Raw genomic sequence first — 19,835 nt, forward strand, 5'->3', positions numbered from 1 at the left:
AAACAAGAAAAAGGTAATAAAAACCGAGATACAAAATATATAGTAACCAATCTGAAATCTCAAACGAGCAATCATAAGACATTTGTTTCACCAATAAAAAAAAGCTATTATCAGTTGAATGAAATCAATTTGCGGACGATTTTCAATTAAAGAAATATAATATTACTTATTTTATATCGGAATTCATAGGTTAGAACTGGAAATGAAGAAGAAAAGATTAAAGAGAACTACCTCATTCAGTGTAAAATAATAATAGTGATAATATGGATAGACTTTTCTAATAAAATATAATAATAATAATAATATTTTTTTTTATTTTAATATTGATTAGAATATAAAGATAGGATTATATTGATTATTTACTAGAATCTTTTTTTTTTTAAAAAAAAATAAAAATAAAGATAACATAACAAGGAGCTGGTAGAATTGTAAAGTATATGAAAGGTTAAAAAGATAAAATGGAGGATGAAATAAACAAACAACCAAATAAAAAAAGAAAAGAAAAGAAAAGAATATTTATTTCGATCCACGATTTTATTTAGCTTCAGCAGCTAATTTTTCTGCTTTAGCAACAACATCTTCGATACCACCGACCATATAGAAAGCGTTCTCTGGGATGTCATCATATTTCCCTTCCAAAACAGCCTTGAAGGAAGCAATTGTATCCTTTAATCTGACCAGTTTACCTGGAATACCGGTGAAGACTTCAGCGACAGCAAATGGTTGAGACAAGAATCTTTGTATCTTTCTGGCTCTTTCGACGGTTAATTTATCTTGTTCTGATAATTCATCCATACCTAAAATGGCAATGATATCTTGTAAAGATTTGTAAGTTTGTAAAGTTTCTTGAACCTTTGTAGCAACATCATAATGCTCTTGTCCGACAACAGCAGCATCTAATAATCTAGATTTGGAATCTAATGGGTCAACAGCAGGATAGATACCCAATTCGGAGATACTTCTTGATAAAACCGTGGTAGCATCTAAGTGGGCGAATGTGGTGGCTGGAGCAGGATCAGTTAAATCATCTGCAGGGACATAGACGGCTTGAACAGAGGTGACGGACCCTTTTTTAGTAGTAGTAATTCTTTCTTGTAAAAGACCCATATCAGTGGCCAAAGTTGGTTGATAACCGACGGCAGATGGGATACGACCTAGCAAAGCAGAGACTTCCGAACCAGCTTGTGTGAATCTGAAAATGTTGTCAATGAAAAGCAAGACATCTTGACCTTCTTCATCTCTAAAATATTCAGCAATGGTCAAACCAGTCAAGGCGACTCTGGCTCTAGCTCCTGGTGGTTCGTTCATTTGACCGAAGACCAAAGCGACTTTTGATTCACCTTCCAGATTGATAACACCAGTTTCCTTCATTTCACGGTATAAATCGTTACCTTCTCTGGTTCTCTCACCGACACCGGTGAAAACGGAGAAACCACCATGTGCCTTAGCGATGTTGTTGATCAACTCTTGGATGAAAACGGTCTTACCGACACCTGCACCACCAAATAGACCGATCTTACCACCTCTTGCATAAGGAGCTAGAAGGTCGACGACTTTAATACCAGTTTCCAGGATTTCTGCAGTAGTCGATTGTTCGGCAAAGGTTGGTGGATCGGTGTGGATTGGTTTTCTCAATTTAGAGTTGATTGGACCTCTTTCGTCGATTGGTTCACCAATAACATTGATGATTCTACCCAAGGTTTCTCTACCTACAGGAACAGAGATTGGGGCACCAGTATCTATGACTTCTTCACCACGGACCAAACCTTCAGTACCATCCATGGCAATAGTTCTAACTGTGTTTTCACCCAAGTGTTGAGCAACTTCTAGAACCAATTTACCACCGGTTGGGTTTCTTACTTCCAAAGCGTTTAGAATAGCAGGTAGATTAGCTTGATCGAATTGAACATCGACGATAGCACCGATAACAGCCTTAATCTTACCAGAAGCAATAGGGGCGTTAGTTGCGGCAGAAGAAGAAGAGGAGGAGGAGGCACTAGCGTTGGATTGAGTAGCCAACCCTCTCTTTAGGGTAGTGTCGATAGCAAATCTCTTCTTCTTTTGAGCCAAGTTAAAAACGCACAGATTTCTAATTGGGACCATTCTAGAAGAATTAGTTAAAGAACTAAAACAACGAGCACTAATGGCCTTTAATGCAGTCTTAGAGGAAGCACTAGTAGCACGGTATACAGTTGGCAATACCATTATTTTTTTTTTCTTTTTGGAATATTAAATAAAAAAACAAAAAAAATTATATGATCTGATATTAAATCTCTAATATTATATATTTTAGTAATTTGTTTTATTTGATTTGATTTTAATTTTGATTTTTTGTCGATGTGTTCTTGGTTAGTCTTGTTAATTTTATTCTTATTCTTATTCTTTTTTTTATTCTTTTTCTTATTCTTTTTCTTCCTGTTTAGTCTCCTATAGTTTTCTCTTCTTTCTTTCAAAAAATCGACTTTATCAAAATTTTCTCTTTTATTCTGTAATTTTGGTCTAGTGTTGTAAATAGAGAAAGGGGGAGGGGGAGAAAAGCAGAGGAAAGAGTTGGGAAAGAAGTATATTAAACAAGAGTGAGATGGAGTAAAGAAAATAAATAAATAAATAAATACAAGCAAGAGACAAAAAAAAAAAAGGAAAGGAAAAAGAGAGAAAGAAATAGAAAAGGACGATTGATGGCAAGTGACAGAGAGACCAGTGAAGTATGTTAGAAGTGTCTAAAAAGAAAGGTGGGAGACCTAGGTTTAAAGGAAAGAGACAGTAATACACACATGTATAGATAAGTACAAATATCTATAAATGCATATATATATGGATAGATAGATAAACAGATAGATTCGTACAACAACAGACCAATAAAAGAGCTGAGAATTGGCAGCACGGAAAGTGGTTCTGTGTAATAATTTGGTCAAGATGCAGATATGATTCGTTTTTTCTTTTTCTTTTTCTTTTTCCTTTTCATTTTTTTATCTTTATTTTTCCTACTTATTAATTGTTTAATTATCTAATCCTATATGTTATATAATAATAGTAAATGATAAAAGTGCGTAAATCGAGAAGACTACATATACACACGCACATCCGCGCCATTCGAGACGGAGACAAAAAAGGACAGGACGTCTAACTCGATTACTTGTAAGATGATAGTACTACTTTTTACTCTTTACTCTTTACTCTTTCTCTATCTGCCGTGTTATAGCTGTTGCTGTACTCTTGAACTCTTGAATCCTTGAGGTTTTGAGCTCGAAAGCCCACAACATTCTCTGCACCTCGATACTCCCTTTTTTCTTTCTTCCCTTTTTTCTTTCTTCCCCTTATTCTTTCCCAGTATTTTTCCAAGTCCTTGTGTTTTTTGTTATTGTGACTTTTATTGTTATTGTTATTGTTTTGTTTTTTTTTCTCTCTCTTTGAATAAATATTTCTTTCGATTCCGGTTGGTGCGTAATTCAAGACTTGATTGGCCAGTTTTGTCTTGTCGTTGTTTCTTTTTCTTCTCGTCTCGAACGGCAGCAGACCGTTGGAGGTGTGGATGTTGTTTTGAACCCTACTCGCGACTCATGCCTTAACCCTAAAGTGGCGTGTCACGTGCCGTCGTAACCCTATTGCGATCCTCTGTGCAATTTCTTTTTTTTTTTTGTCTTTTTATGGTATTTTTTTTTAGGGGTTGGAAGAAGTGGATAATCAGAACAACAGAGGGATCATTTTTGAATATATATTGTCATAGACACGTCACCATATGCAAGTATGCATACACGCACACACATACATATCTATCTATATATATATATATATATATATAGTCGCATATGTATGTATTTAAAACATAGTTTTAGTCACTCTCTCTGTTTTTCTGCCATTATTTTTTGTATAATTCTTTTAAATATATATATATATAAATATATATATATTTATATATATGAATATACCATGACATTAGAAAATGTTCCCACTTTATATCCATCTTTTGAAGATTTGAATAACCCAATTGAATATTTATCTAGACCAAATATCACTAGATTGGGTTTTAGATATGGTTTGATAAAATTGGTACCTCCTTCTAATATTGTTACTGATACTAATAGTAATGCTAAATTTGACTATGTAACATATTTAAATAAAGATACAATATCTTTTAATCCAAGGCTACAAAATTTACCTCATTTGAATTTATTATATAGAGCGCGTTTATTTTTTGTTAACCAATTATATAATTTTTTTGATAACATTCAAATTGAAAATGTCTTTTTGAGAAAAAATAATAAAAATTTTACCTCTATTAAACCCTTTTTATTAGTCAAATATAAACCAAATAATAATAATAATACTCGAACTGTCCATTTTAAACTTTATTTCTACGATCTATTTATCGAATTAGTTAAACAAATTAACCATATTAATAACAATGAAATAACAAACCACAATAAATATACCACTTTTCATACATTTGATGATTTAATTTTACTTCCTCTAACTGATATATTAAACAACAACGCTCTATGGTTACATTTGGCAAAAAAATTTAAAATTAATAAAAATACTCTGTTGAAGATATTTGGAAAATACTTATCACTTTATTATGATTTTTTATACCATTTCAATATCCATACCCACATCTTACCTAAAATTCAACATAATAGTTTAACTGACCCAGTATCTCTACTAGATTCTCACAATCAACTCATCCCAAACGACAAGGAAAATCACACAATAGAAAATATAATAGACAATCCATCAGTGATGGATCTTGATCTTGTATGCCACATATGTGGCTCACATATCCTAGACTCCAGATTATTTGAATGCCAAAGCTGTAATAATTGGTTCCATGAAAACTGTTTTAAACTAAATTATTCCTACTGTTCAATCAACTTAGACTCTATTCAGCTAAAACATTGTCATGAATGTGTAATAGGTAACTCGATATATGGGTTCCCCATAGATGATAGATCTTACACTATAACAGAATTTAAGAAAACATTTGGAAATTCTGAGATCCCTTCTACTCAGGAATCAATAGACCTAGGTATTCTGGAGAAAGAGTTTTGGTCGAAAGTTAATAATTGTACAGGTAACGAAATAATCAAATATGGTGCAGATATACCATATCCAATAGATAATGTTTTAAAAAGTTGTGTTTGTAATAATAAAAGGAAAGGAAAATCAAAGGAAATTGAATTGCAACCCATAAATCTATTGAATTTGCCTAATAATAAAAATTCTCTATTAAAGTATTGTAAAAATTTACAAAATAAAAAGACTAGAAAGAAGAGAAACAAAAATACTAATAATACAAATACTGATGATAATAATGATGTAAATGAAATTTCAGGGATGACATTACCTTGGTTATATGTCGGATCTAAATTTTCCACATTCTGTTGGCATATGGAAGATCAATACACCTTATCAGCAAATTATCAACATGAGGGAGCACCAAAGATTTGGTATAGTGTATCACCACAATCATGCTTTGAATTTGGTAAACGTTTATATGAAATGACACCGGATTTATTCCTTAAAGACAATAATCTGATTCACCAATTAACCACTTTGGTTTCACCATATGATCCATATTTAAACAAAACAATTCATTTTTTTAAAGTCATTCAGTACCCTGGCGAATTTATAATTACATTTCCTCAATGCTATCATTCTGGATTTAACACAGGCTATAATTTAAATGAAGCAGTCAATTTTACAACTGATTTTTGGTTAGATTTCGGTATGCGGGCAGTGTCCGATTACAAATACATTGGTAAACCGTGTGTCTTCAACATTTATTTGTTATTAGAATTGATTCTAAAGGAATTTCTCACATTGTCAAAGGTAACCAATTGGGTATTATACAGAGACTCCTATCATTTTTTGTTAAATTATGTTAATATTGAATTAAAAAGGTTATATAGATTAAAAGAAATGAACAATCAAAGAAATTTCATAAGTTCAGGCTTGAATAGTTTTGAAAAGAATAATCATAAAAAATATGTTGATAATGACGATGAAATAATTTGTAGTAAATGTCAAACAATGTGTACATATGCCTATTATGTCTCAATAAAGGAAAACAACAGCAAAGAGAAGCCCTGTAAAGCCCTTTGTCTTGAACATGGACTGCAACAAGCAAGTAAAGATAGTTTTAAAGAATTTAATATACATGTGATACGAGATGTAACAAAAGTACTTGAATTACTAAGTAAATGTAGTAAAAAATTGGATCAGTTTTGATAAGTAACCAAACATTAATATATATATACGTATGTATGTATATATATGTGTGTGTATATGTGTAAAAAGGTTAAAAATGACAGGAAAACATCAACAGTGATACTTTTGGTGCATATATTATGTGTATATGATTATATCTGTTTGTCATACAATTGAATTGTACTGACACTTATTAAAAAATTTAAAAAACTACCAAAGGAAAAATTCTGTGGAAAATGAGATGGCAAGAAAAAAAAAATAAACTTTATGAATTTTCAACTACATTAAAACCTAAACATATCCACACGTAAGACAGTATAAGGGCCCATGTGTTGTCAGGTATATGGAGAAGAATACAAATATCAAGTTCATAAATTTCATAGATACCAATAAAAAAAGAAAGAAATAAACAAAAAAAAAACATAAAACCATGGCTATTTTATCCTCTTTTAATTTACTTTTTTTAAGAATCAGTCTTCTGTTAACATTAGCTTTCTACTGTTTAAAAGATGTCAATATAATTTTAAATAATTCATATTTTGATGTTTTGACACAAGCAATGAATCTTCCAGCCATTCAAATGTCTCGTTTCAGTGGTCAATTGGGATTCTTTAGTGTTCTCTTTGTATTATTAGCAATTAATGATTTGATCCCACTATTGGAAGATAATAAACAATATTTTTTTTCAGTGGTTCCAGTAAGATTAACCGTGTTTTTCATTTTGACTACAGTTTCATACTGGGGTCAAGATTATTACTATTTACATAACAATGTTGTCTTTATTTATTCATTTGCTGAGGTTTGGTTAAATTTCTTAATTTATACATCTATTAGAGAAGAGAGAAATGCAGATATCATAATTCAAAAGAAGGCCTTATCTGAAGCTGAATTAATCAATTAATGATGTTAAATAACCTTACATAGAGTTTAATACATGTATGTATGTATGTGCACGTATATGTGTATAATATGTAATGGACGGTAATTTCACAAGAAATCATCTAAGTCGTCTAAATCAGATAGATCAGATAAACCACCGTCATCCAAAAAGTCACCGCCATTAGTAATCGAACTATTGTCATTTTGTTTCTTTAAATGTTTCTTTTTATCATCGGGGTATCTCATAGCCAACACACTTTCGTCGTGTAATTGGTTAATGAATCTGATTCTTTCATCAAAGACTCTCTGTGGATCCCTTGTATCATAAACATTCAAAAGCTCTGTAGTTTCGATGTATCCATCTTTATGATTAATATTGGCTTCAATCACACCATCTCTGATTGATCTTGAAACCATATATTCTACGGTTTGTTCAGAATCTAATGAAAGTTTTAAGCATATATCCTTCAAAGATATTCTCTTGTATGTTAATGAGATGATTCTAATACCTGTCTTGATGACATTAGACCTCAATCTGACACAAAGTTGGTAGTTATCATCTTTAATCAATTGTCTTTTGAATTTAGTTAGAACATTAGTAAATTTATTTAAATCACCAAGTTTTACTGTGTTAGTTAGATGATAATATGGATATAAAGATTTTTGCATATCGGTTTGATGAAAGAAGGATAATTCAGGAATATCACCCATTAATAATTGGATAACACCATGTAATTTATTTGCTTGTTGTAGGAAACCTAATGAGTTTTTATTATGTGGAGCTTTTCTAATGGCTGCAATAATATAGTCATTAGCTGTTGAATAGTTCAATTGAATTGCATTAATCTTGGATAGATAGAAATAGTACCGTGCTTCTAGAGAACTTGTGACGTCGTTGGATGGGAATTCAATTTTTGATACGAAATCTGATGCATAATTAATTTCACCCAAAGTGATAAAATTTCTTAAGATAGACACAATTAGCATTGCTTTGGTTTCATTATCGTGTCTTAAAGTTGACAATTTCAGAAACTTCATCATTTCAGAACGTAGTTCAATCAAATTGTTGTTAATATTTCTATCAACTTTTTCATAGCCTAGAGTGATATAAAACCATAATTTAGAGTTGATTAAATCCAAAGATGACCTATTGATGTTATTGTTGTTGTAATTGTTATTTGAAATGTCCTTTGTTTCATCTGAAGAAGAAGTATATCTTTTTAAGATATTTGGTAAAACTACTTTTTGATTGAAAAGATTTAACAAATCGAACTTATGACTATCAAATAAATGAATCTGAATGATTAAATGAACAAAACTATTGATTGAAGGGGCTACTTCAATGAATGGTTTTTTATCAATTGGTGAATTATTAATTACTTGATAGAACCTAACTGGATAGGAATCCCTTATTTTTGAAGCATCTTTGACATTAGTAACATGGTTATCATTTAGATATTGTAGAAGATGTTTTTTATCATGTCTTGGATCTGTATCAGGGTATAGGGTGTCGCATAAGACTGACAAAGTTTCACTTATTAGTAGTCCTTTTTTTCTCAGTGTGGTCAATTCATTTAAAGCTCTCCAAACATGACGAGAGTCGGTGGTAGTTAGATTACTCTTAGCCAATTCCTTTAAGACAGAGATAAATTGTTCAACTTCTGTGCTTGGTACAAACATTTGTTGATCGGTTGAGTTGTTGTCACTATTATTCATATTGTTATTAGACCGTATGGAGAATTAGATTAGCCTGTAGTCGAGTAAAATAGAAAGATGAGGACAGACAGTGTTTCTGATGCTAATCTTGTTACAGAAAGTACAAGGCAAACACTCAATATGTATATTTTGTCGGGTATAAATATAGGCACAAGTCAAAGTACAGATGTAGATATGGTTACACAAAATGAATCAACATATTTCAGTTCCCCTCTTCTTTTGCTCTGTGTTGGTGGCAATTTTTTTTTTCTGTTTCTTTTTTGTTTGCACTCTCTTAGATAAAGAAATCTAGATCTTTGGTATGTGGTGTCTGGATGCACACGTACTGCTGCTGTGAATAAAGAATTCCTGACACTTTAACCATTGAAAGTAGTATTTTGCTACGTTTATGCGGATGTGTATAAACATAATAATATATGTATGTATATATGTATACTTACTTCTGTTAGATCTATCTAGACTGGTGGATACAATTTTGATAAATCTAAAAAATCTAAATACAGATCATCAGTAATTGCATTAGACAAAGCAGGAGAAGTAGTAGTAATGGTGCTAGTAATACTATTATTCTTAGGTATGATATCATTCTTCTGAAATAAAGATGATGGTGATAGAGTCGAGAGTGACGACTCCTGATTGAAATCTAAGTAACGATCAAGCCATGAGTTATCATCTTGGATCATATTCTGTTCGTCATGTTTATTCTGTACATCTGTGATAGATGGGATAATAGTGGTAGCCATAGATTTTGTATATGTATTAGTACTATCAAATAATGAAAACATCTCATCATCTAGATTATATATGGTCGTATTTTGGTTCGTATCGAATGTGTAGGGATAAGTATTTATTATATTAGCTGTAGAGAACAATGATGATGATAATGCTGAAGAGAAGGTTGAGGAAGAAGAGGGGGGAGGAGAAGAAGACTTTGCGGTTTGGTATTTTAAGTTTTGTACTTTCTTTTTAAAAGGTTTAAACATGTCAGTAAAATCGATTTCATCTAAATTAATCATATCATTCTTTGTATTGGTAATGTTGGTAGTAAGAGTGGTATTAGTTATGTTGTTACTATTATTATTATCGTTGTTGTTGTTGTTAAATAATATAGATAGAGAATCATTTGCTAATGTATTTTTAGATGATATCAATTTTTTCTTGGAAACAAAATTATTTTTGCTCTTGCTATTATTTCGATTGATATCAGATTTGTTTAAAATTGAAGGCTCTGGTATAATTATATTATTAAACCAATTGATTTCGTTAGTCAACCCACAATCACATGTCACGATTTGGGTGGATGGTGAAGACATTGGTAAGTTGAATTTCGTTTTATATTCCAATTCTTCAAAGAATTTCATAGTATCTTTATCCTTTTGCAAATATAAATAATTTTTAAATTTTCTATACTCATCTGTGGATGGATCGAATTTTAATTCATGTGAATGAACGTTATTGACTATCAAAATGTTCCATTTTTTCAATTTTATCGAATATGTGGCTCTAATTCTAAAAGGACAGAAAGACTTGCTGCTGCTACCGCTTCTCTCTGTCTTTGTTTTTTCTTGTTGTTGCCGTTTGGTGATACTTGACTTACATTTGAAAATAATCTTACTGTTGTCTGATCTTTCAATAACTAAATTGATGCCTTGCGGGAAGAAGCTTTTTTGTAGCCAGAATTTAATTTCATTACGGTCTTTAAATAGAGGCACTGGATCCAGATGGATTAATTTATTTTGTTCTCTAATTAGGGCATTACTTAGGTTGTTTGGAGACCAAATAGATCTTGGTTGTCTAACCATTTTGTTATTCCTTACTTTCTCTATAAAAAAAAAAAAGGAAAAAAAAAAGAAGAAGAAGAATTTTTTTTGACTTATGTGTCTGTATAGGAGTACTGAATGAATATGGGTTTGAAGAAGTAATAATATTTGGAGAAATATATTACAACCTTTTCTTCATATCTTATTCCTTTCTGTTTTTTAAAAAAAATTTCTTGTTTAAAATTGATTTTTTTTTTATTTTCTTCTAGCTTTGGATAGGAAGCTTGCTCTCTTGTATTGTTGCTTAATCAAAGATTACTGTTTAATGAAAGCTGGAAGAGCATGTAATAAGACATTAAACAAATAATTATAATTTTTATCACCATAGCGAAAAGAATAATTAATATTTTAATTACTCATCATTTTCTTCTGCACTGAGTCATTTTCCACGTCTCTTGTTTGATGTCGTTTCTTTTTTCTTTCTTTTTTTTTTTTGATGGGCGGAGACGGAGAGACAACTCTACGCCCACAGTATTTCGTGAACAATGATCACAAAAGGGTCGGGGATTGTTTTTTTTTGTTTTTCTGTTATCTATTTAGGTTTTGTTATGGTGTGGATGTGATGACGGCTGCTGAGTAATGAATATTACGTTATGAGCTGGGGAGAGAGCGTGTGTGGAAAGAAAGAAAGAAAGAAAGATGTTGTAATTAGACGAGCAGGTTGGGCGGCTAGATGGAAGAGACATACAAATATACAACTTTATAAATATATATATAGATAGATATATAGATATAGATATATTGCCTGATTGATTGATAAGGTGGTGAGAAGGTTATGGGATCAAAAGAGTGATATACGGTTGAGGTTTTTTACACTATATTAAGTGATGTTAAGTTTAAAAGATGATTTGGATATTTGGAAACATAGATGTGATTTTATCCAAAGACAGACACTAACTATTCTAAAACATTCTTATGATGTTACCTCTGTTTCTCATAAACGGTCCTCGTTATCATATACTCTATTGTTATCATTATCATCATCATCAAATTTGTATAACAGCACTCTCCTTCCAATATCACAAACTGTTTGGTTGGACGTAATTATATCATTATATAGACTGACTAAAGATCTAGAGTTTCTGTCAAGACAAATAAATATGATAAATATTTATGAAATGCAAAAGTGTAGTACTATCACTGGTAATAGTAGTATTACTACTACATACAAATGTATTTTCAATAAAAAAAACACAGGAGACAAGGATCCAACTTTTCTAATACCCTTTCTTCTCATCATTACAACTATTCTTATGATGATCACATTCTATTCATAAGTTTGTTTGTTTGTTTGTTTTCATTTTTCATTTTTCATTTTTTTTCACATGCAATTGAATTATTATTCAGTTGATAACAACAATGACAATGGCGATGACCATGACAATGACGATTACGACGCCGGCTATTTTCTTTCTATTGAAAAGTTCCTATGATTCTGTTTTTCACATTTTTTTGTTATATTAATTGTTGTTTTCATTTTGTATCGGTGTTTTATTTTAATTTAATTTGATTTGATTTAGTATAATTTTTTTTTATGCACAAAAAAGAGAGGGGCCGAGAATTTGGTGTGGTGTACGGCTGTTATGTATTGATTTCGCTTGTGTTTCGTTCCATTGCTGTTTGTTACTGTTATTGTTATTGTTATTTTGGTTTTGGGTTTTTGTCTTCCTCGAGGATTTTGTTTTTTTTGTTTAACAAAAGACATCAAATAATCAAATAATCAAAGTGCAAACAGATATTTATGTATTATTATCATATATACTCATTTGAACTTCTACATGTAATACATAAACTTTTACACATACGTATGTATGTGTGTATGTATGTATGCGTGTTTGTGCATTGTCTTATATTATAAAAGAAGTGTCCTTAGTAGTGCAGAAACAAGGAATAGAATGAAATAGAGTCAAAAAATAAAAAAATAAAAAAAACAAGTGGTTTGTTATAGATAATATAAAATAATACACCATTTTCTCTGTTTGCCCTTTTTTTTTTTTCTTTATCATATCTTTTATTTATTTATTTATTTATTTATTTATTTTTGGAACTTATAATATATATATATATTATATGGATCAGTCTGATCGCGTAATTGATTTTTTGAAATGAATAATGTTATTGATAGAATCTCTATTGATTCTTCACTATGGAACGATACTTTACATCAAAGAGGTAGTTTGGTTTATAATGACAGTAACAGCATAATAATAGTAAAAGAAAATAATAAAGCGTTTTCAAAAGATTCAACAAGCCTCAAGGGTGATTTCAAAACTACCACTGGTGACAAAATAAGTGAGAACGGTGACAGTGACAATAATGATGGTGACAACAGCGATTTCTCTGTTCATTATGATGATAATGGTGAACCTATCTTACGTAAATCCTTTTCTTTGTGGTCGATATTGGGTGTTGGTTTCGGTTTAACAAATTCTTGGTTCGGTATATCTGCCTCTATGGTCACTGGGATTTCCTCTGGTGGGCCAATGATGGTGGTCTACGGTATTATCATTGTAGCATTGATCTCTATCTGTATCGGTATTTCCCTAGGTGAATTGTCTAGTGCTTATCCACATGCAGGTGGCCAGTTCTGGTGGGCTTTACAACTGGCCCCTCCACGCTATAAAAGGTTTGCTGCTTATATGTGTGGGTCTTTCGCTTATGCTGGTTCCGTTTTCACGTCTGCATCTACCACACTATCCGTGGCAACTGAAGTAGTTGGAATGTACGCTCTAACTCATCCAAATTTCAAAGTGGAGAGATGGCACGTCTTCGTCACTTTTGAATTAACTCATTTCTTTTTGATGTTATTTAATTGCTATGGTAAATTGTTACCCTTGATTTCATCTTCATCACTTTACATCTCGTTAACCTCCTTTATCTCAATCACAATGACTGTTTTAATTTGTTCTTCGGGTCACTTTAATGATTCCAAATTCGTCTTTGCTACTTTCTATAATGAAACTGGCTGGAAAAATCATGTTATCGCGTTCATTGTCGGTCTGATTAACCCTGCTTGGTCGTTTTCGTGTCTCGATTGTGCTACACACATGGCATTTGAAGTTGAAAAACCAGAAAGAGTCATTCCTACAGCCATTATGGGCACCATAGCCATTGGGTTTGTTACCTCTTTCTCCTACGTTATAGCTATGTTCTTCTCTATCCGTGACATGAAAAGTTTGATTGCATCAACCACCGGTGCACCCATTCTTAATATATACAACCAGGCATTGGGCAATCAACATGGGGCTGTGTTCTTGGGCTGTTTGATCCTGTTCACCTCATTTGGTTGTGTTATCGCATGTCACACATGGCAAGCAAGACTGTGCTGGTCCTTCTCTCGTGATTGTGGTTTGCCATATTCAAGGATTTGGTCACAAGTGAACCCATATGTCGGGGTCCCACTGAATGCCCATCTAATGTCTTGTGGCTTGATCTCAATCATCGGTCTTCTATATTTAGCATCATCTACCGCATTTAACTCTTTGATCACCGCGTGTATCTCATTCTTACTGTTGTCGTATGTGGTCCCCGTCATCTGTTTACTTTTTAAACGTAGAAGAATAAGACATGGCCCATTCTGGTTGGGAAAGATCGGCTGGTTCTCTAATTTCGTTTTACTAGGATGGACTCTGTTTGCCCTAGTCTTCTTTTCATTACCTCCAGTCTTGCCAGTGGATCGTAACAATATGAATTATGTCTGTGTGGTTATCGTTGGTTATACATTGTATTCTATTTTGTACTGGAGGTTTAAAGGTACTAAGGAATTCCATCTGGAACAAGGATATGATATTGAAAAGAAACAAAGACAGGAACAAACACAAGATGAAGATTTCAATGAAGATGTATCTGTTTCAGGTGTCGTGAACAGTCTTTGAAAGCGACTTGTTAGATTTTATTTTATTTTATTTAAATTTATTTTTATTTTTTGCTTCTTCTTCCATTTTTTTTTTTAAGAAATCTATATGTATACGTAGCACTATTATTTCTGTTATTATTTATATTTGTATATAATATATATTCTGAATGATGTTTTATTTTGGTCTCACAGCAACCTGTTAGCTATCATTACTATTATTTTATGTATGCGGGTTTTGTTAATTGATCTCTTCTTTTTATCTTTGTCTCATCTGTGATCTATGTCAAAATATGAAAAGAGAAGAAGAACTTCTTTCTTCAAATTTATCCATTTATGAATACATAAATAAACACACACAGAGACAAACACATGCATATACATGCATACATATATGCGTATGATAAGTTAATAAATATTTCTTTTTTTTTAAAAATTTAGATAGTAACACCTTTTGTTTATTCTCACCAATATATATTATTTCTAATGTATACTAATATGGTTATAAGGACAGCATGGAATAAAATATCAAAATCCTGGAGCACGACAATCGATTCATCAAATGAGAAAAGTTCCATACGTAATAGTTCATCAAAGAGATCCTCATCGACCATTAAATCAAATGACAAACCAGATACTGACTTACAAGAGTACCGACTTCCGATTAATTTACTTGGTTTCACCTCAACTACAAGAAACAGATTACTTACCGATGAAATTGGACATGAATTAAGAATATTATTTCCTTCTAGGATCCAACTTTACACAGATTGGACTCTGATTTACAGTTTAGAACAGCATGGAGCTTCTTTGCATTCTCTGTATGGGAATATACACAATACCATAGTTCCTAAACGACGCGTTGGATATTTGATTATTATTAGAGATGCACGAGGTGGAATCTTTGGTGGGTATTGTAACGAACCATGGTTACCTAACGAGCATAGACGATACGGAGGGAATGGTGAATGTTTTCTGTGGAAATTGGTAAGGGCTAAGAATATTAATTTGGGTAAACAAGAGCAAGGAGTTTTATCAGAGTCTATAGGAAGACATATTCAAAGACAAGATAGCTCCAGTGTTGTAGGGTGGAGACTAGTTGGGTTCCCTCATACAGGTGTTAATGAGTTCACTATGTATTGTACCTCCAAATTTCTTTCCATGGGGGCAGGGGACGGCCATTACGGGTTATGGGTAGATGATGGTTTATTGACTGGTGTCTCTTACCATTGTTTAACTTTTGGAAATGAACCATTATCACAAGAAGGCGAAAAATTCCATATTACAGGTTTAGAAGTTTGGAGAATTGGAGGAAGATAATATTATCTAGAGTGACAAACTGTAAATTTGGCAAGATATTCAAAGAGTATTTGTTAAGATTAGTCACTTTCTTGGTTGTTTATAAATTTATTTATCAATTGTCCATAATAATAATGATAATTATAATGATCTGGGAAGGTAAGAGGAAGATGCGTCATGTACATACATATAAATGTACCCATCCATCTATATATATGTACATATATAGTCAATTTTATACATATACACATAATATGTTGAACCATTCCACGCTACAGAATCCTTCTTTGTCATCCATACTTTCCTCTATATATATAGACATTATTTTGTATACATGGAATAAAGTCTTTGTCATGTTTGTTTTATTATAAATTATTGAATATTCTAAAGAAATTTGAAGATTTTGTAAACCTTTCCTTTTTTTTTTTTTTTAGATTAAGAGATGTACAGAGATATTGTATTTAAACAGTAAATATCAAGTTTGTAAATACACGTATATATCAATATATTTATATATGTATACTCTAGTAACATTGTTCTTTTATTAGGAATCTAGAGTAAATTATTCAGAGTATTATATTGTTGTATAAGGGTTGACAGTTAATGGATTTACATAGAGATAAAGTACAGAAGATCAGAAAAAATTAAGAAAAAAGAAGCAGAAAAGCTAAATCAATTTGGCAGATATATGTATTAGGTAAACATGAGTTTTGGTTTATCTAGTAACAATGCACCTACTGCAGAGGTAGTGAAACAAAGATTGAGACCATTTGGGATCTTTTTTGAGAAATCTTTGAAAGATTTAATTAAAGGTATTAGATCACATAATGAAACACCAGAATCTCTTCATACGTTTTTAACCAATGAATTGGTACAATGTAGAAAAGAGGCTAATTCATCAGATATCAATTTGAAGGCTAATGCAGTCTTGAAACTGGCATATCTAGAAATGTATGGATTCGATATGGCATGGTGTAATTTCCATACTTTAGAAGTTATGAGCAGTGAATCCTTACAAAATAAACGTGTAGGTTATTTGGCTGCATCACAATCATTCCATAGAGATCCAGATATCCTAGTATTAATGACCAATCTGTTGAAAAAGGATTTGAAATATGCTGGCAAAGATGATATGGTCAAGGTTGGAATTGCCTTAAATGCTATATCTACTATTATTATTACACCATCCTTGGCAAGGGATATTGTGGATGACCTATTTCTGATGCTCAATAGTTCACATGCTTATATTAGAAAGAAGACTATAGCTGCATTATTGAAAGTTTTTTTACAATATCCTGAAGCTTTAAGAGACAATTTCGATAAATTTACTATGAAATTACAGGATAATGATATATCAGTAGTATCAGCTACAGTAAGTGCTATATGTGAACTCTCAAAACAAAATCCTTGGCCATTTGTCCCTTTATCTCCATTGTTATATGAATTATTACTAACTGTTGATAATAATTGGATTATTATTAGACTTCTGAAATTATTTACAAATTTATCTCAAGTGGAACCTAAATTGAAATACAAACTATTGCCGAAAATTGTTGAATTGATGGATTCTACAATGGCTACATCGGTGTTATATGAATCTGTTAATTGTATTGTAAAAGGCTCAATGATTTTAGAAGATGATTACAATACTGCTAATAAATGTCTTCAATGTTTAAACAAATTCTGCCAGTCACAAGACCCAAATTTAAGATACATTAGTTGTACACTGTTTTATAAAATAGGTATAGTTAATTCTCAGTTTGTGTCTGATTATAATGATCTTATATTAAGGTTAATATCTGATGTGGATATTTCTATTCGTTCTAAAGCTTTGGAGCTATTGAGAGGTATTGTCAATGAGAATAATTTGAAATTAGTAGTGTCAACATTATTAAAACAATTTGTGAATGAAGAAGTAGTAATTTTGAACAATAATGGGAATGGAAGGGGTAATGGTTCAAGGAAGGAATTTCCAATTTTAATACCAAATGATTATAAGATTAAAATGATTAGGACAATCATATCATTATGTAGTATGGAAAATTACCGTAATGTAACGGATTTTGAATGGTTGAACGCACTTTTAATTGACTTAACTATAGTCTCGCAGGACTTGATAGAGGCAAGGGATGAACTTGGCAAATTAATTGGTTTACAACTTAAATCGATTATGATTAAGGTTCCAGATGTAAGAAATATAACTATTTCATCGATTATCAAAATTTTGACGATGTATGATATCGAGTTTAAATTGCCAACAGTGTTAAGGGATTGTATTTGGTCATTAGGAGAATATTCATCATTAATTGAAAATGGAGAGGTAATGATAAAAATATTGATTGATAAGTCTACTAGATTCAATGCAGATATAAAGGCAATTCTTATTCCTTCGATATTAAAATTGTTATCTACATGGTGTAATAGTGGTAATATAACATTATCAGAGGTTAAAGATGTGATCACTATAATTATCCAATTTTTAAATCCATTAATTTCAAACAGTTTATTTGAGATCCAAGAGCGATCCATTGAAGCGGTGGAATTTTTAAATCTAGTAGCTCAGTCAATTGATGAATTGGAAGTTGAACAGAATGAGAGTTCAACCGAACTACCCATGCTATTGACTGATGTTTTACCAAGTTTTTTTGGTGGGAATGAATTGAGACCTATTGCTAAAGGAACACAGCAGGAATTACAAAAAAACTTGACACATGATTATTTAGAAACTCCATTTTTATCTAGTGATGATTGGAATAATCTTTTTAAACAATATGATATAGATGAAGGTTGTATTACTGAAAGCACATTATTTGATGGATCATCTGATGAAAAGTTTAGTGATAGGGATACTTTTTATGAAAATGATTATTCTGAATTGTCATCTAATGTTGAAGATAAGGATAATCCCTTTAGTAATTACAATGATGATGCAACAATAAAAAATAGAAAGGAAGAACAATTATCAAATCCATTTTATTTGACAGAATCTGACGATAAAGCGAATATTCAAGGGAATGATATATTTGAGCATCAAGAATATAATTCCCATGTAGATGAGCTGGTGACTATTGTGAAAGTTAAAAATACTATTACTCCAAGCGAGCATGTTGCACAATCAATTGAATCTGAATTAATTACTACCAGTAACAAGGAGCAAAAGAAAAAACATAAGAAACACAAAAAATTAATGAAAAAGGTCAAGGTACTTGATGATGAAGTGATTGTTCAACCAGATCAATCACAATTGGAATTAGAGTCGAAAAAATCAAGGTCACTGTCTCCAATTCCAAATTTATATTCTATGAAACCTAGAAATAACAATGGTATTTTTTTACAAACAAAATCAAAATTAGGAAGCTTTAATTTTAATAAAGATGAGATCAACGACTTGAATGTTATAGAAAGTGAGCAGTTAGAATTGGATAAAATAAGGCAGAGGTTCCAAGAACAGAGTCTTGAAGATCAGTCAACTATGAATGATGGTGATGAGGAAGTAATTATCATTAAAAAGAAAAGGGATAAAAGTAAGAAGAAGAGTAAAACTAAAAAGAAAAGCAAAAGTAAAGATGAGATAAAGCAGATAGAAGCTGATCCAGCAGGTGCAATTGAAGATAAGTGAAATAAAGGTGTAATTTTTTGAGATATTATAATTGTTTCATATTTTGGTATATATATTTATGAGTGGGATGAATGAGAAGATAGATAGCTAGATAAATAGGTATATACAAACATTATCTTATTTAAATTTTACTTGTTTTAATGGGGAATACCGTTATTTATGTTGGAACTTTGGGTGATTTATTTGTTCAGGTATATTTTTGTTTCTTGTTCGTTTAATGTTTCTTTAAAGGGATTTATGGTAATCTATCTCCTCCACTTCAAAAAGATTGAAAAATGTTGCTATAAGTAAGATAGTAAGACGTAAATAGGCCTATAAGAAACTATTGGAATTAGAGGATGCCTGATATAGATGAAATAATCCTGTAACTGAGGATTCAAAATAACGTTCCTGGTTATATGAGCAGTAGATAGTAGATATTGTTAGTTTTTTCTTATTTTGC

General features: G+C 31.4%; 8 protein-coding genes across 8 annotated transcripts; 5 read left to right on the forward strand and 3 right to left on the reverse strand.

The window, feature by feature from the left end:
• Positions 1–534: 534 nt before the first annotated feature.
• Positions 535–2,205, reverse strand: ATP2 (F1F0 ATP synthase subunit beta; the record flags this gene model as incomplete). The annotated part of the gene is made up of 1 exon (XM_064858795.1): positions 535–2,205. The coding sequence occupies one exon, from the start codon at positions 2,203–2,205 to the stop codon at positions 535–537; it is 1,671 nt and encodes a 556-aa protein (XP_064714618.1).
• Positions 2,206–3,747: 1,542 nt separating this feature from the next.
• Positions 3,748–6,228, forward strand: JHD2 (histone demethylase; the record flags this gene model as incomplete). The annotated part of the gene is made up of 1 exon (XM_064858796.1): positions 3,748–6,228. One exon carries the CDS (start codon positions 3,748–3,750, stop codon positions 6,226–6,228), a length of 2,481 nt encoding a protein of 826 aa, XP_064714619.1.
• Positions 6,229–6,637: 409 nt separating this feature from the next.
• ILM1 (Ilm1p) lies at positions 6,638–7,108 on the forward strand (the record flags this gene model as incomplete). The annotated part of the gene is made up of 1 exon (XM_064858797.1): positions 6,638–7,108. The coding sequence occupies one exon, from the start codon at positions 6,638–6,640 to the stop codon at positions 7,106–7,108; it is 471 nt and encodes a 156-aa protein (XP_064714620.1).
• Positions 7,109–7,194: 86 nt separating this feature from the next.
• On the reverse strand, positions 7,195–8,802 carry RPN3 (proteasome regulatory particle lid subunit RPN3; the record flags this gene model as incomplete). The annotated part of the gene is made up of 1 exon (XM_064858798.1): positions 7,195–8,802. The coding sequence occupies one exon, from the start codon at positions 8,800–8,802 to the stop codon at positions 7,195–7,197; it is 1,608 nt and encodes a 535-aa protein (XP_064714621.1).
• Positions 8,803–9,257: 455 nt separating this feature from the next.
• Positions 9,258–10,604, reverse strand: AFT2 (Aft2p; the record flags this gene model as incomplete). Its single annotated transcript, XM_064858799.1, has 1 exon — positions 9,258–10,604. One exon carries the CDS (start codon positions 10,602–10,604, stop codon positions 9,258–9,260), a length of 1,347 nt encoding a protein of 448 aa, XP_064714622.1.
• A 2,123-nt stretch (positions 10,605–12,727) lies between these two features.
• HNM1 (Hnm1p) lies at positions 12,728–14,497 on the forward strand (the record flags this gene model as incomplete). Its single annotated transcript, XM_064858800.1, has 1 exon — positions 12,728–14,497. One exon carries the CDS (start codon positions 12,728–12,730, stop codon positions 14,495–14,497), a length of 1,770 nt encoding a protein of 589 aa, XP_064714623.1.
• Positions 14,498–14,961: 464 nt separating this feature from the next.
• On the forward strand, positions 14,962–15,795 carry OXR1 (Oxr1p; the record flags this gene model as incomplete). The annotated part of the gene is made up of 1 exon (XM_064858801.1): positions 14,962–15,795. One exon carries the CDS (start codon positions 14,962–14,964, stop codon positions 15,793–15,795), a length of 834 nt encoding a protein of 277 aa, XP_064714624.1.
• A 682-nt stretch (positions 15,796–16,477) lies between these two features.
• On the forward strand, positions 16,478–19,393 carry APL5 (Apl5p; the record flags this gene model as incomplete). The annotated part of the gene is made up of 1 exon (XM_064858802.1): positions 16,478–19,393. The coding sequence occupies one exon, from the start codon at positions 16,478–16,480 to the stop codon at positions 19,391–19,393; it is 2,916 nt and encodes a 971-aa protein (XP_064714625.1).
• Positions 19,394–19,835: the final 442 nt, after the last annotated feature.

The sequence above is a fragment of the Arxiozyma heterogenica genome (assembly GCF_036370985.1).
Source record: "Arxiozyma heterogenica strain weizmannii chromosome Unknown scaffold_18, whole genome shotgun sequence".
NCBI lineage: Eukaryota > Fungi > Ascomycota > Saccharomycetes > Saccharomycetales > Saccharomycetaceae > Arxiozyma > Arxiozyma heterogenica.